Source organism: Equus quagga, chromosome 1 (genome assembly GCF_021613505.1).
Source record: "Equus quagga isolate Etosha38 chromosome 1, UCLA_HA_Equagga_1.0, whole genome shotgun sequence".
NCBI lineage: Eukaryota > Metazoa > Chordata > Mammalia > Perissodactyla > Equidae > Equus > Equus quagga.
The window spans coordinates 149,946,199-149,963,782 of record NC_060267.1 but is presented as its reverse complement, the minus strand read 5'-3'; the positions used below and the strand labels follow the sequence as shown (position 1 = coordinate 149,963,782).

The following is a 17,584-nucleotide window of genomic DNA, read 5'->3' as shown; positions in this document are numbered from 1 at the left end:
CCAAATCCCCCCAGTACACCGTTGTGTATCTTTGGTTATGGCATGTGGGATGCCACCTCAGCATGGCTTGATGAGCAGTGCCATGTCTGTGTCCAGGATCCAAACCAGCGAAACCCTGGGCTGCCGAAGCGGAGCATGCGAACTTAACCACTCGGCCATGGGGCCGGCCCTCCAGGGTTAAGACTTTCAAAAAGTAGTGCTTTTTTTTTTTTGTTTTAACACTTAAATGCTTTAATTGAAAACATTTATCAGTGCTTGCAGCCCCTTTGTGCACTAGGGACAGAAGTGGGGTGTTGGAGGAATGTTCCAAAATATCCTCTGTTATACCTGGAAAAATAGGATTCAGTCCTAAATTTCAGGTTACTATGCTGTTAGATGAGCAACATGAAAAACAAGATTTTTTTCCCCAACTTTCTTGATTCAAGGGTCGAGTGGTGGAAAATATCTCAAAGCGATGTGGTGGATTCCTGAGGAAGCTCAGCTTGAGAGGCTGCATTGGTGTCGGGGATTCCTCCTTGAAGTAAGTCGATTCCACAGTGACGCACTTTGTCATGGCAGCTTGTGGCTGACATTTTCATTAGCAAAAATAAACATATTATGTGCTTTTGTAATCTTAAATTCTTTCTATGGTAATTTGTATAGAATAATGAGAGAACCATGACTTTGGAGTCAACAGACCTGGGTTAGAAACAGAGCTCCAGGGTTGTTGGGGGTGTGACTTTGGGAAAAATTATTTCATCTCACTGAGTGTCAGTTCTCTTTTCTGCAAAGTGAAGGCAGTTATAGCTTCTGCTTGGGAATGTCATGGGTATCGCATGAAATAACATATATGAAGTGCCTGGCACATAGTATAACATTAGTTCGCCTCTCTTCTATTCCCTTCTTCATTTTCCTATCTTCCTAGTTCTCTTCTCATAAGAGTAGCTACCTTTTTATATAAATTATACTAATTAAGAACATAATTCTTTCAGAAACTTCCTTAGCATAACCTGGAATTTCGTACTCAAAAGGGATGTGATTACCATATTCATTTTACTGTAGTTAGCAATATGTCCTATCCAACCAAATGCTTGCCCACTTCTTCCTAGAGAGCCATTATTTATTGGAAATGTTATCAATCAACTGTTAAAGGACATGTGCTTTGAGCTTTCCTGGAGACAACATATAATTAAAACCTTTATGTCCTTACCCTTGTGGCCTCTAGTATTGTTTGAGTTGGGCTAAATTAGGACACACACCATCTCCTAGAACCTTGGAACAGATTTTGTCTCTTGCAGACCCAAACATTACCCCAGTGTACATCAGTCCCAGACTGCCAGTGAGAATGTACAGTATATAGTGATTGCAGACAGTAGAATTTGTAATGGAAACACCTGCTACACCATTGCTAAGAAAATTAATTCATAACATCTTTTAAGGATCAATACACTCCCTTTAAATATTATGGAACAAAGTGACTTTTTATAAATCAAGAAATTAAGATCATCAGACCAAATTTTCTGCTACTTCAAAAGCTTTGTAAACCAGTGGAATAGATTGATTCTATTTTAACAGGGAACTTAAATGTACCAAATAGGTCCTATGATAATTTGTAATATAGAACATAAATCTAATAGTAGTTTCCTTGAGGAAACTAAAATAAATGTGAAGATGTGAATTGTCAATGAGGAATGTCAAAGAAATACATTATCTTGGCAATTGCAATAAAGCCATATATGCTAGCAAAACTATCCTATAAGGCTAAGAATGTTTACTGGTTTACCATAATTGTTAGAGCAGAAATCTGTATTGTCTACATACATTTTTAATATGAGACCAGATTACTGTGAGAAATAATGATATGCATAAATACAAATTATGACTCAGAAAGGATTTTATGCCTCCAGTTTTTTATTGTAATCACCTAGAATTAGCCTTGACGTCTACTCTGCCCCCACGCGTGTATTGTTATTGTTTTGGTGGGAGGGGGACTAGTCATTTACAAATGTTGACTGAGCCTCTACTGTATCAGGCACTGATTTAGGCAGTGGAGACAAAGTAGTAATCAAAATAGATTAAAATCCCAGTACTAATGGATCTTGAATGTGTATTCTCTATAACTCCTGCTCCATCATTATATATGATGTGCTATGGATTTTTAACAACTTTACAATTGAGATACAATAATACAATACAATGTAATGCAATACAATACACTTGAGATACATACCCATGAAACCAACCCTATAATAAAGATAATGAACATATCTGTATCCCACAAAAGTTTCCTCACATACCTTTGTAATCCCTCCGTGCCTTCCACCCCTGTCTTTGCCCCATCTCTAGGCAAACACTGATCTGCTTTCTATCTCTATAGGTTAGTTTGCATTTTCTAAAATTTTATGTGTAATTATCCAGTATGTACTCATTTTTGCCTGGCCTCTTTCACACAACATAATTGTTTTGAGATTCATCCATGTTGTTGTGTGTATCAATAATTCATTCCTTTTTATTGCTGAGTAGTAGCGTATTGTATGGATGTACTGCAATTTATTCATTCATCTATTTATGGACATTTGGATTCTTTCCAGTTTTCAGCCATTACATATAAAGCTGCTATGAACATTTTTGTACAAGACTTTATATGTTATATGTTTTAATTTCTCTTGGGTAAATACCTAGGAGTGGAATGGCCAGATCATTTGGTAGATGCATGTTTAACTTTTTAAGAAACTTCTAAACTGTTTTCTGAAAGGATTGTACCATTTTACATTCCCACCAGAAGTGTATGATACTTCCAGTTCCTCCACATTCTTGCCAACAGTTGGTAGGTCAGTCTTTTTTTTTTTCTGGTAGGTCAGTCTTTTTAATTTTACCCATTTTAATAAATGTTGTAGTGGTATCTCATTGTGGTTTTCATTTGCATTTCTCCAATGACTGATGCTGTTGAGTGTCTTTTTATGTGTTTTTTTGCTATCTGTATATTTTCTTTGCTGAAATGTTTGTTCAAAGGTTTTACTTATTTTTTTCATAGATTCTTTGTTGTCTTACCATTGAATTTTGAGAGTTCTTAATATGTTCTGGGTACAAGTCCTTAATCAGATACGTGTTTTGCAAATATTTTCTTCCTGTCTGTGGCTTATCTTTTTATTTTCTTTTTTGAAGAGTTTTTTAATTTTAATGAAGTTCAGTTTTTTTCTTTTATGAATCATGTTTTTTGTATTATATATAAGAGATCTTTGCCTAACCCAAGGTCATAAAGATTTTCTTCTTTGTTTCTAGAAGTTTTGTGGTTTAGACCTATGATCATTTTGAGTTGATTTTTGTATGTGGTGTGAGGTATAGATTGAAATTCATTTTTTTGCCTATGATGTCCAGTTGTTCTAGCACCATATGTTGAAATGACTACCCTTCTCCACTGAATTGCCTGTGCACCTTTGTTGAAAATAATTGTGGGAGTGTTTTTGTACTATTTATATTTTCCATTGATCTATTTGTCTATGTTTACTCCAAACCATGCTGTCTTGATAACTGTTGCTTTAACAGTAAGTCGTGAAATCAGGTAGTAGTGGTCTTCCAACTCTTGTTCTTTTTGAAAGTTGTTTGACTGTTCTAGATCCATGGCATTTCCATATAAATTATCGAATTAGCTTGTCAATTTCTTCAAGGTCTTGCTGGGATCTTTAGGGTGATGTTGAATGCAAAGATCAATTTGGGGAGAATTGATATCTTAACAATATTGAGTCTTCCAATGCATGAACATGATATATGTCTCCATATATTTAGGTGTTTTTAAATTTCTCTCAACATGTTTTTTGGTTTTCGGTGTACAGGTTGTGCACATCTTTTGTCATATTTATCTCTAAGTTATAAAATGTTATTGTAATGGTATTATTTTTTATTTCAATTTTCAATTGTTCATTGTTAGTAAATAGAAATACTATTGGTTTTGGTACATCAATCTTTTATCTTGCAACCTTAATAGATACATTTATTAGTTTTAGTAGCTTATTTGTTGATTCCTTTGGATTTTCTACATAGGCAGTCATGTCACCTGTAAATGAAGATAGTTTTTCTTCTTTGTTTCCAATAAGTACCTTTTCTTATTCTTACCTGATTGCACTGGCTAGAATCTCTAGTACAGCATTGAATAGAAGTGATGAAAATAGACATCCTAGACAGTCCTCCATCTTAGGGAGAAAGCATTCAAGTATGATGTTAGCTATAGATTTTTTATAATCATCAAATTGGGGAAATTTCCTTCTATTTCTAGTTTGAGAGGTTTTTTTAAAATTGAGAGTGAATGTTAGATTTTGTCAAATGCTTTTTCTGCATCATTTAGATGACCATATGTTTTTTTCTTATTTAGTTTGTTAGTATGGTGAATTACACTGGTTGATGTTTGAATGTTAAACTAACCTTCCATCCCTCAGATGAACCCCACTTGAGTTGTCATGTATTGTGTGTGTGTGTGTGTGTGTGTCAAGATTGGCCTTGAGCTATCATCTGTGGCAGTCTTCCTCTATTTTATGTGGGATGCCACCACAGCACGGCTTGATGAGTGGTATGTAGGTCTGCACCTGGGATCCAAACCAGCAAAACCCAGGCCACCAAAGTGGAGCACACAAAGTTGACCACTATGCCACCAGGCTGGCACCTGTGTTTTTTACATGTTGTTGGATTCTATTTGTTAAAATTTTGTTAAATATTTTTACATCTGTGTTCGTGAGGGATATTGTTAATTGGTTTTCTTGTGATGTTTTTGTCTGGTCTAGGTATCAAAGTTATACTGGCCTCATAGAATAAATTAGGAAGTGTTTCCTCCTCTTCAGTTTTTTGGAAGACTTTATGTAGAATTAGTATTGCTTTTTCCTTAAAATATAGAATTCACCATTGAGGCCATCTGGGGCTGCATCTTTCTTTTGTGGGAGGTTTTTACTACAAATTCTATTTCTTTAATGTATGTAGAACTCTTCAGGTTTTCTATTTCTTCTTGAGTAAGCTTTGGTTTAGTTTTGTCTTACAAAGATTTTGTCCATTTCATTTAAGTTGTTGATTTTATTGGCATAAAGTTGTTTATAATGCTGTTATTATCATTTTAATATCTATAAAATCTGCAGTGATATCTCCTCTCTTCATTCCTGATATTGGTATTTTTTTTTAAGTAAATGGAAGTACTTGTCATGTCTAATAGAAATCACAATGATTATACAGTGCCTATTGTAATTCAATATTCTTTGAATTCTTTTATTGGCATTAATAGTGCATTTTTAAAGAGTAAAGATGATTAAATTTCTCTTACATTGGTAATTTTTTGTCTTTTCCTGATCTGTATGGCTAGAGGTTTATTAATTTTAATGCTATTTTCAAAGAACCAGCTTTGTGTTTCATTGATTTTTCATTGTTTTTCTGTTTCCTACTTCATTGATTTCTGCTCTAATCTTTATTATTTTATTTCTTTTATTTGCTTTGGGTTTCATTTGATCTTCTTTTTTCTACTTTCTTAAGGTGAAAGCAGAAGTCATTGATTTGAGACCTTTTTTCCTTTACTAATATAGAAGGTTAGTGCTATAAATTTCTCCTGAAGTACTGACTTAGTAGCATTTCACAAATTCTAATGCTGCGTTGGCATTTTCATTCAGTTCAAAATGCATTCTATTTCCCTTTTTATTTCTTCCTTGACTTGTGGGTTGTTTAGAAGTGTATTATTCAGTTTCCAAATATTTGGGCGTTTTCCAGCTTTTTATGTTATTGATTACTAATTTAATTCCATTGTGATAAAAAAATATACTTTATACAATTTGGATTCTTTTAATTTTACTGAGAATTGCTTTGTGACTTAGAATATGGTCTATCTTGATAAATGTTCCATGTTCACTTGAAAACAATGTATTCTGCTGCTGCTAGGTGTGGAGTGTTCTATAAATACCAATTAGGTCAAGTTGATTGAGAGTGTTGATCAGATCTTCTGTATCTTTACTGATTTTCTGATTTCTTGTTTGATCAAATATTGAGAGAAGTGTCTTGAGATTTCTGCCTATAATTTTGGATTTGTCTGTTTCTCCTTACAGTTCTATCAGTTTCTTTTCTGCATGTATTTTGAAGCTCTGTTATTAGGTATATAGACATTTAGGATTGCTGTGCCTTTATGATGAATTGACCAGTTTTTCATTATCATGTGGCCTTCTTTTATCCCTGGTATATTCTTTGCTCTGAAGTCTACTCTGTCTCATGTAATATAGCCACTCCAGCTTTCTTTTGATTAGTGTTGGCATGGTATATTTTTTTCCATTCTTTTACGTTTAACTGATTTGTGTCTTTATATTTAAAGTTGGTTTCTTGTAGGCAGTATATAGTTGGGTATTGTTTTTTTGATCCGTGATGAAAATCTCTGCTTTGGATATTTAGATCATTTACATTTAATGTGATTATTGATATGGTATGGTTAGTTTTAAATTTACTTTCTTGTTATTTGTTAGCTATTTGTTCTGTACATTCTTTCTCTCCCTTTTCCTCCTTTTCTGCCTTCTTTTGGATTGAGGATATTTTATGATTCCATTTTATATCCTTTTTTGGCTTAGTAGATATAACTCATTGTTTCATAATTTTAGTGGTTGCTTTAGAGTTTATAGTTTACATCTTTAACTTATTATAGTCTACTGTTAAATTATATTATACATCACTCCCATTTTTCCTCAGTCTTCATGCTATTATTGTCATGCATTTAAATTCTGCGTATGATATAAACCCCTCACTAGATTGTTAGTATTTTTGTTTTAACAGGCAATTATTTTTTTTAAGAGAATTAAACACCTAAAAAAAAAAGAAAGACTTTATATACCCAAGTAGTTACCATTTCCAGTATTCTTATTCCTTTGTGTAGACATAAATTTTCATCTGGTTCACTTTTTTTCTGCCTGAAGAACGTTCTGTAACATTTCACATACTGCAGATCTGATGAATTCTTTCAGCTTTTCTATGTCTGAAAAATATCTTTATTTTTCCTTCAATTTTGAAAAATATTTTCGCTGAACATAAAATTTTATGTTGATAGTTTTTTGTTTTCAGTATTTTAAAGATGCTGCTCCTCTGTTTTCTTGCTCTTTTGTTACCAATGAGAAATCTTCTATCACTGTTATTTTTATTCTTCTGTACGTAATGTGTCCTTTTTCTCTAAATGCTTGTAAGATTTTTCTGTCACTAGTTTTGGCCAGTTTGGTTATGATATGCCTTTCATATTTCTTGTGCTTGGAATTCTTTCACTTTCTTGTATCTATAGGTTGATAGTTTTCATAAACTTTGGATAAATTTTGGCCGTTACTTCTTTAGATATTTTCTCCCTCCCCTCTCTGTCTCCTATTCTTCTTTGTTTGCTGAGGAAGATTCTCCCTGAGATAACATCCATTGCCAATCCTCCTCTTTTGTTTGCTTGAGGAAGATTAGCCCTGAGCTAACATCTATGCCAATCTTCCTCTATCTTTTTTGTATGTGGGACACTGCTACAGCATGGCTGGTGAGTGCAGTAGATCTGCACCTGGGATCCAAACCCAGGCCACCGAAGGGGAGTGCGTGGAACTTTAATCATTTGGCCACAGGGCTGGGCCCTCCTCTTTAAGGACTCCAATCACATGTATATTAGGTTTCTTGAAGCTATCTCACAGTTCATTCATGCTCTGTTCTTTTTTCTTGGTTTCTCTCCATGTTTCATTTTGGATAGTTTCTGTTGCTGTGTCTTCAAGTTCACCAGTCTTCTTTTCCACAATGTCTAATCTTTCATTAATCCCATCCAGTAAGTTTTCATCTCAGCCATTGTGGTTTTCATATCTAAGACCTTAATTTGGGTCTTTTTTGTATCTTTCATATCTCTATATAATGTGTTTACTAAACATAACATGTTCAAACTTTATCTAGCTTTATACAACCATATTCTTCAGAACACAGTTATAATAACTTTTAATGCCTTTGCTATTTCTAATATCTCTGTCAGTTCTGGGTCAGCTTTAATAGATTGAATCTTCTCATTATGGATATATTTTCCTTCTTTGAAAGTGTGGTAATTTTTTGTTCAATGCCAGATATTGTGAATTTTACTCTGAGTGCAGAATATTTTTGTGCTTCTACAAATATTCTTGGGTTTTGTACTAGGATGCAGTTGAGTTACTTGGACATAGTTCCTTTCAGATCTTGTTTAAAAAATTTGTTAGGTTGGACCAAAGCAGTGTTTAGTCTAGAGCTAATTGTACTCGACTCCTGAAACAAGAGCCTTCTCAGTACTCTACCCAGTGCCGTACAAATTGTAACATTTTTCACTGTTGGCTGGTGGGAATGGGCACTATTCCTGGCTCTGGGTGAGATCTGGCTTTTGTTCTCTCTAGTGCTTTTTCTTGATTCTTTCCCAGGCTTTGAGTAGTCTCCTCACATGCATGCTCTGATCAGTACTTTACTGAATTCTTGAGGGGAACCCTCTGCAGATCTCTGAAGTTCCCTCCACTCCAGTACTTTCTCTAATAACTCTAACTGCCTTGGTCAGACTTTTGGCTCCATATCCCCAAGTCAGGAAGTCCATTAGACTCCAGCTCAGTTCCCCTTCCCTGTACCATAGCAGGGCAGAAGGAACAGATGAGAATGACATCTGATTTGAGGCCAGGTTTTGAAGATGTTTGGGTACTGCGTGGAAGAATCAGGACTCTATCCTATAGGATACATTGAAGCTGTATTTCAGGAAAATGCAGATGACCTGAGCCAGTCCTTGCTGAATATGTTAAGTAGTAAGTGGTGAGTAAGGGATGTTTAATTTTCTGCTTCTGGCCTCCCTACCAACCCACAAATCATTGAGGAAATTGCCCTTCATGAATTAGTGTTCTCACCAGTAAATGGATGGTTCTTGATACTCATCAACTACTGGATGCTATTAATGGCCAGAGACAGTTTCTCCAGAAAGCTCTGTAACCAACTGGCAGCATGACACAATGCAAGAAAGATTCAGCCCCCTTGCTTCCAATTGATTTTCTTGTAGAGAGGAAGAAACAGGGAGCCAGGCCTCCATTCTCAGATGACTGCCAAGGTGTGGGTGAAGGAGAGTTACAACTGAAGTGTAGTCAGTCTAGGACTTTGCTTCCCAAAGTATAGTCCCCAGAGTAGCAGCACTGGCATCACTTGAGAGCTTAGAAATGCAGACATCAGGGAGTTTGTGTAGATCTACTATCAGAATCTGCACTGTGACCGGAGCCCCAGCTGATTTGTGTGCACATTAAAGCTTGAAGACAGTAGTACCTATAGTCAATAGTAATATATTGTACACTTAAAAATGTTCAGAGAGTAGATGCCATGTTAAGTGTTCTTTCCACAATTAAATAAATTTTTTTAAAGTTTGAGGAGCACTGTTTTAAATGTGAACGGTTACACATGCCCTCTAGTGGCTTCCCAGCAACTTGCACAGAGTTTTTAAATGTTTTCTCATTTTAGGACCTTTGCACAGAACTGCCGAAACATTGAACATTTAAACCTCAATGGGTGCACAAAAATCACTGACAGGCAAGTAATGAAAATTAGTTTGGGCACTAATTGGCCATGGGGAGAGTGAGGGGAGAGAAACATGGTTGAAAATACCTTTAGTGTGTCTGTTCTTTTTCAGCACGTGTTATAGCCTTAGCAGATTCTGTTCCAAGCTGAAGCATCTGGATCTGACCTCCTGTGTGTCCATTACAAACAGCTCCTTAAAGGGGATCAGGTAAAAGTACCTGTTGTTTGTGGTCATGAGAAATACCCAAAGTTATGTACATTCTGGTGTGTCTGAAACCTTTCTAATGGTCTCATTGGAGCAGGAAGTAGGTGACTCAGACAGGTCTCAGAGGTTCTTGCTCCTCTGAATTGCTTGTGATTTACTAAACTCAAAGTTGGTAATAAACTCTCTATAGGATAGACTGCACATGCGTGGTTTTGTTCTTTGTTCTCTCAGTGAGGGCTGCCGAAACCTGGAGTACCTGAACCTCTCTTGGTGTGATCAGATCACGAAGGATGGCATCGAGGCACTGGTGCGAGGTTGTCGAGGCCTAAAAGCCCTGCTTCTGAGGGGCTGCACACAGGTACCAAGGGGTCAATAGAGTCATGTTCATCTAACACTTATCTAACAATAGGTGTGGGCACTTCGTTAGGGAACTTGCTGCTGCATTTTTCTTGGTGCCCCACTGTTCCCTGACCTGGCTCCATCCCTCTTTTCTCTCTCTACTCAGTTGGAAGACGAAGCTCTGAAGCACATTCAGAATTACTGCCATGAGCTTGTGAGCCTCAACTTACAGTCCTGCTCAGTAAGTAGTGTGCCTCTCCTGTGAGCACCCTCCTGCTCCACGTTCTCTCCCTCAGGAATCGGCCGCAGGCCCCGCTGTGAAGCACCCTGGGCAGCTGGGATGATCACACCCTTACTTCTCCTGTGGCCTGATGTGATCTATCCATTTGCTGCAAGATGAAAGAACAACAATCTAAACCCAAAGGCCAATACAAAGCTACTGACATGTCCCCTAAAAATAATACAGATCAAGGTCTTGGTTTATTATGAGATATCAGGAATGCTGTGAAACTAGTCACTAACCTAAACAATCCATGGTAATGTCTCAGTGTCTTTTTTTTACTTATAAACTGGGGATGATGACACCTCTCACATTGTTTCAGTGAATAAAATGAAGTAACAGATGTGAAAAGACTTTGAAAAAGAAAGGGCGTATGCAAGGGCAAGGTATAATTTTCATCAGAGCATTAGCCTGTGAAAAACTATTGCTGCTTCTTCACTGCCATTGTAAATATTGATGATTGAAGAGCACGCTTGCTAAATCCTATTTGGTTTCTCAGGGAGAACATCAATCTTGAGTAAAGTGAGAGAAATCGTTTTCATTTGGCATTTAGTGAGTGAATCATAAATCTTTAGAGTCCCTGATAGTGAGAGATAGAACAAAGTATCTTTGGGACAAATATTGACCTTACAGGGGAGTACAGGGACTGCACTGTTCAAAAATAGGACCTTGGATTGCTAGTACTGCCAGATGAATTGAAGTATGACATATATGTGCATGTTTATTTCTACATAAATTAGTATCTTTAAAGAAAGATTTTATTTTGAATCTTCATGGCTAAATTCGTAGAATCCCAAGCGATTTATCAGTGATTTATTTAATTTTGCTATGTTCTAAACATTGAGGAAATGCTGTAAGTATATACATATGATTTATATGGTAGATATCTGAAACATTAATCTGTAGAAATTCAACCAAAAATTAATATGTCACTTAACTAGGCAAGTCTCATGAGCTCTTTATTTAACCTGATTTTTAACACAAGTTTATGAATTTTTCCTGAAAAAAATCAAATGATTCTGGGGAGGGAAATGAAATTTTAAAATTTTACTCTTCATTAGTAACATTAGGATATTTTAAAGCTGTGCAGAGATAACAACACATCTGCCCTGTGCTTCATCTTGTTTTGTTTAAATTATTAGGATAAAATGCGAGTAACTGGCAACCCAAACTAATCGACTAGCAGTAGGTCCTGTTTTTCTGCTGCTCTCATTTCGGTACTGCTGGTGCCCTCTGATTTCCCTTCCCGTTTTGGTTTTCACCAGCGCATTACGGATGAAGGCGTGGTGCAGATATGCAGGGGATGCCACCGGCTGCAGGCCCTCTGCCTTTCTGGCTGCAGCAACCTCACAGACGCCTCTCTCACAGCCCTGGCTTTGAACTGCCCAAGACTTCAGTGAGTGCACCACACTTTTGCTTTGCAGCCCAGAGCTTGGCTGAGCTGACTGGGAGGGCTTCCTGCAGGAGGAGAAAGGCTTGCCAGTAGGAACAGGTGGTGGTGGAGAAGGCGGTGGTTGTGTTGTTGTTGGCTTCTGTCCGGGGATTGGAGTAGGACAACACGTAATCCAGTTCATTTAGGGACATACGAGAAAGCACTAAACTGTCTACCACCAGTTTCTTGATGCACTTCACACGTTTGCCCACATGATTTGCCTCATGCTGTTTGATATCCGAGTGATCTGACAGTGAGCACAGTGATAGCCTCACATCCAAATGCCATGATGTTCTCCTCTAAACCAGCTGCTAAATGGACAGCATGGGAGGAAAATTACAATTACTTTATTTATCATCTTTCCCATCAGGAAAAAAGTTTTGTTTTAACAAATAATGATTTTCTGATTATCCATGTAATATTGTGACTATTAAAACTTTAATAATGGCAACAAACTACTAATCATAGTTAACATCACTTGAACTCATATGTCCCAGGCTCTGTATTAGGCACTTTTATAAGCATTATCTCATTTAATCCTCACCACGTCTCTAGGAGATAAGTACTGTTATTCTCGCTTGTTTTGCGGAGGAGAAACTGAGACTCAGAAAATCCCATGATTTATCCTGGGTCACATAATGAGTAAGAAGTAAAAGTAGAATTTGAACTTAACAGAGTTCGACTTCAGAAGCAGCAATCTTAACCCTAGAAAGAGGCAGCAAAAAGCCATTTGTTTTGTTATTCTTTACTCATCAGTGAAACGGATCCATTTCTTATGCTCACACCAGTTGCGTATCCTTTAAGGATTGTCTATTTCTGTCTTTTGCCCATTTTTCTTACCGTTGTATTATGGAAAATTCTAGATATTTTTGCTGTTTCTCCATAGTAGAAGGAATTTGGGTGATCAAAACTGGTCAGAAAGGAGGTCAAAATTATTGCTATTAGTATTTAACTTAAAAATGGTATTCATGCATCTGCCCCTGTTAAGCATGAGTATTGAGAATTAACTCATGTTTTTCTTTGGCTGCAAATTTTTAAAGTTTCCTTTAGAGTAACTTCAAGAAATGCAATAGATATCAAGATGATTTTGTTGAGTAAAAGTTCATTTTAATTGTATTTAGAAGTCAACAAATATTGAAATAATATTTAAAAACAACAACAGCAACAGTGTGCGGTGCAGTGGGAAGATGCCTGGATTTACTGTTTGAGTTCAGGTTGGGACTTTGGCGCTTAGGGCAGGTCACATTCCTCCCTAAGCCTCATTCTCCTCATCTGTCTAGTGGCGACAGTATTTGCATTTCCAACGCTTTTAGCAGAAGCAAAGTTGTGTCAAAGAGCAGAATAAATGCAAGAGCGTGCATCATGAAGTGAATGTTTCTCCTGTTAACCAGTCGCTACTTTTTCTCCCATGCACTCCTTATCCCAGGATTTTGGAGGCTGCCCGATGTTCCCATTTGACTGACGCAGGCTTTACACTTTTAGCTCGGGTAAGGTAGAAGTTTTAAAAAACAAAACCAAACTGTAATTCACTTCCCTCAATCAAAGTGACTTGGAGTGATTTTGGAGTGTGCAAAAAAATACCTTCAGAAATGACAGGCACCGAGTGGAATACAGTCCTCTGAGTGTGTTTTGCATTTTTTCCAGTTGGCCGGAAAACTCGGGAGGTCCTGTCGAGGGTTCTGTGGCAGGTGTAGCCTCACTCTCATTGGTCAGGTGGGCCCACAATGAGAAGAGCCCCATCCCGGGCAGGAGATACCCTTCCTCGCACAGACCTGACTCACCTCTCAGCAGCTTCCCCTAACCGGGCTGCACTCTGCCTCTGCTCCCTCTTCCACATTGCCCTGCAAATGCCGACCACCACGGGGTCCCTGTGGCCTGCGGCTGGGAACCCGTGTCCTCCTGGGGTACTGATACACTCTTCCCCCAACCTTCACCTGCCCACACTGTGCCTGCGCTCCTCACTCTCATGCCCTCCCAGAACCTATTCTATGGCTAAAATTTACATGCTGCTATCTATGAGCCACCAGGAAGGTTATAGGCAACTACCTGTCCAGGATGAGAGAAGGAAATGCAGCCCAGGGCAGCCCTATTCCCATTTCTAAAGTGAATATGATTCAAAGGGCACCTGCTCGTTAGTACTGGGCCACTTTAGCAACAGGGCACACTCCTTGATGGAAGAAAACAGGGATACTGGGCCCGTACTCAGAGGAACAGAGCAAGCCACCAGTTTTGCCCCAACCGCTGACTGCATGTGGGGGATGTCTTATGGACTCTTTCAGAATTGCCATGACCTGGAAAAGATGGATCTTGAGGAATGCATTCTGGTGAGTGGACTCCTGATAGCCCTGCAGGGCTACCCCTTAGTCCTAACAGACAACCACATAGCCAGAGACTGGCTACTGTCTGGACTCTCCTTGCCCAGCATAGTTGTTAGAGCTTGGGAACTCATGAGGACCATGGCAGTGAGATGCATAAACTTTGGGCTATTCTCAGTCATCAGACAGAGCTACAGTCGAGAAGTTCAGGATAGCTCCATCTTTTGCCAAACATTGAAAGAAAAAGAAACTTATTTTCACAGAATTTAAGGGAGGTAAAGTTTGCATGTCCAGCAACGAGGTGACTCTACAATGAAGAATCCTGGGGGACCCTCCTTACCCCCTCCCTCTTTGTCCCCTTGTCCCTAGGCCCCCTTGGGGCACCAGAGAGAGACCAGAGAACGACTTTGCATCTCCAGGAGTGGACAGATTTGAGGTTGCTGGTAAAAAGAGGAGCTCCCAGCCCAAGTGTGCTTGAGATTAGTTTTTAATTCTCTTTTGCCCCTTTGATTCTCGTGTTCAGGAGAAGCCAGGATTAGGTATTAAGTTCTGGTATAGAAGCCACACTGACGCAGCATGTTTCTCTCTAGATAACCGACAGCACACTCATCCAGCTTTCCATTCACTGTCCTAAACTCCAAGCCCTGGTGAGTCTGAGTTTTTTGTGACATTATTAACCTTTTAGGAATGAAAAAATCCTCCCACTACAACAGGAATCTGTTTGGGTTTCCTTTCTGTAAAGGTACCATCATTCTTGGTTTCAGAGACCTATTAGTTGGGCTCACTTGGGAGGCGGGATATCTAAATGTTACTGGTTCCATTTTAGGATGTGGACCTAATATAGGGACCCATGTCCTTACCACTTTTCTCAAGTTCATGTTCATCATGTCAGGTGGAGTGAAAGGACGTTAAAATGATATAATCTAAGACAAAAGATTGAGGCCATCCTTGTATTAAATTTACATTTCACATCTCCTCATATATATATCTATAGGGGGAAAAGGAATTAGAATATATTGAGAGATCCAAAATGAGCAGTGAATAGTGTCACTGGCACTCTTAGCCCTGCAGACATCTCATGCACATTTCACATCCAGCTGTTTGAGCCAGGAGCAGGGATTCATTCATTGAGCAAGCCCATGTAAACCGTGCTGCCTATGTCTGTGCTAGATACATTGTCTCATTTGATGCCATCCACAGCCCTGTGATGCAGGCACTATGGACGTCCCCATTTTATCAGTGAAGAAACTGAGGCTCAGAGCAGTTAAGGAACTTGGCCAAAGTTACACAACTGCACTATGGTCCTGGATCTCTTGGCCTCCCTGGGGTCTGGGCTTTCCACTGCCCTGAGATACACAACAGATTTTTCTTAAGTGCACTTTCTCTGTCATTTTTGAAACTTGCTTTGTCCTCAGGGACTAGAATTTTATAACATTAAAGCTCCATTTGGCCTTGAGTTACTCTCCCCACCAATTTTCCTTGTTTCCGCATTCTGGCTACTTTTTCCCTCAGGCACAAGTGCAGCTGGGCTGTGTACAGCTCTAGGACTTTTTAAAAAGAATTTGGGGTCAGATTTCAGAGATTAGTCAGGAATCTATGTGTATCCAAATTCTCTGTCTAAATCATTTCCCCATACGTGTTACAGATAATTTTGTAGTTCTAGTGATGTCTTTACTCACAAATTGGTTCAGATTTGGTTTTATAATTGGCAGAACCTCTTACTCAGATGTGCTTTCTCCTTTTATCCTCTCCACCCTTTTTCCTTGACACCTTCTGCCTCTCAGAGATGTGGGAAAAATTAGGAGCCCCAGGTTTTATTCCTTGCTTTAACTTGCTTCCTCTGTGCTGCCCAAGGGCTCTCTCTGTCCTCCCTTGGGATACCCTGGACTTGAACTCCTGCCCCTTCATCAGTGTCTGCAAGAAATCTACTCACATCAGGATGGAGGCACCTAAGGAGGGGTTACACGGAGCCAACAAGGCCTTCCGCCAGCTCCCTAACTCCTGCTCTTCCTCCTGCCTCCTCAGGAGTGCAGGATCCACCCCAGCGACTTGTCAGGGAGTGTCTTCCAAATACATAGCGTTCTCCCCAGCGGAGATGCTGGTGACTAAATCTCCATCTTGTCCCCTGTATTTGTATAAGCTACTTCCAGAAAGGGGACGTAAGAGTAAAAGGTAAGCTATAATAAAACCAGAAGTCCAAAATAAGAGCCCAGAATAAAAAACACAAAGGATTATTAGCAGAAAAGCAGGGAAACAGTTGCAGTTGAAATCTGAACTTAGCTTTGAAGATTCCTAATAGCCAAAACAGAAAAGGGAAATGCTATGGATTACATTTGTTCCATATCCATCTAATTCACGCTACAAACACCTCTTGAGGACCACCACATGCCAGGCACTGTCCTAGGCACTGTAGAAATCAAAGATAATTCATCAGGAGAGAGAAACTTTATCCTCACTCTGAAATTCCGGAGAAGTTTGTGCCTGGATCCTTATTTAAGGGATACTCAAGGAGCACGACCCACTTTGATAGTGGCCAGTAGTAGCAGTGCCTCTGTCAACCCTCAGGTAAAGCTGAGGGTGAGTTAAAGTGCGGATTGTGTCAGAAGTGCATTTCTACTGCAGCAGGTCCCGCAGTGCACATGTGCAGCCGGCTTGCCACCTGCCTTAATGAAATGGCAGCCCTGGGAGGATTTAGGATGGCAGGCATTGAGTGCCAGGTGAAACGTGCACGTTTCTTCTCCACAGGCCTCATTCTGGGGCAGGCGGCCACACGGGAGCAGTGCAGTCCCCACCGTAAGGAAACTCCTCTTACTGAGGGAGTGTCACAGACAGCACTCTGTGACAAAGCTGGGCACAGGCTGCTCAGGGGGTCCTCCTCAGGGATTCCTCCCCTGGCCTGCAGAGATTAGAGGAGGCAATACTCTTGGGGGAAAAACCCATAGACTCAGAATTTTGAAATACGGCTTTTACCTTTTACTAAAGATCTGCAAGCAGGAAGAAATGAAGGAAGTGACCACCAGCCCAAAGCCAGGTGACTATCACACCTCAGTTCCTAACGCTTCAGTTTCCCAGGTTGTCCTTTAGACGTGAACGAGGCAGGTGTGCACACACACTGCCGCTTCCAGGAGTCACTCTGTGATCCTCAAGGGAGGAAGGGCATTGTACTCACACAGAAACGCAATTCAGGGGGCAGCCCTGTGCTGCAGTGGTTAAGCGCCATGCACTCCACTTCAGCGGCCCGGGGTCGGGACTTTGGATCTTGGGTGCAGACGTACACCACTCATCAGCCATGTCGTGGCAGCGACCCACATATAAAATAGAGGAAGATTGGCACAGATGTCAGCTCAGAGATAATCTTCCTCAGCAAAAACCCCCACAAAAACAAACCAAAAAAACCCAAAAATTCAGAAGGCTATTTGAAAGGGAAAACTGATCCTGTTTGTTTGAAAATTAGTCAAATATACATTTGTGAACAAGGGGAATTCCACATGCAGAGGAGTAGGACCTGGAAG

The 17,584-nt window shown here is 39.3% G+C and overlaps 1 protein-coding gene across 4 annotated transcripts in view; it reads left to right on the top strand.

Moving 5' to 3' along the window:
- Positions 1-17,584, top strand: part of FBXL2 (F-box and leucine rich repeat protein 2) — a 123,399-nt gene that overhangs the window by 62,187 nt on the left and 43,628 nt on the right. For 3 of the 4 annotated variants that reach the window (XR_006887444.1, XR_006887445.1, XM_046652791.1), the window contains exons 5-14: positions 426-520; positions 9,445-9,513; positions 9,614-9,709; positions 9,938-10,064; positions 10,212-10,286; positions 11,591-11,721; positions 13,184-13,244; positions 13,402-13,470; positions 14,037-14,081; positions 14,663-14,719. Coding sequence is in view for 2 of the 4 variants with exons in the window: in XM_046652791.1 (XP_046508747.1) it covers positions 426-520; positions 9,445-9,513; positions 9,614-9,709; positions 9,938-10,064; positions 10,212-10,286; positions 11,591-11,721; positions 13,184-13,244; positions 13,402-13,470; positions 14,037-14,081; positions 14,663-14,719 (825 nt within the window). In the remaining 2 variants the exon portion in view is untranslated. The remainder of the gene's footprint in view (positions 1-425; positions 521-9,444; positions 9,514-9,613; positions 9,710-9,937; positions 10,065-10,211; positions 10,287-11,590; positions 11,722-13,183; positions 13,245-13,401; positions 13,471-14,036; positions 14,082-14,662; positions 14,720-17,584) is intronic. The other variant, XM_046652804.1, reaches the window with a different exon arrangement.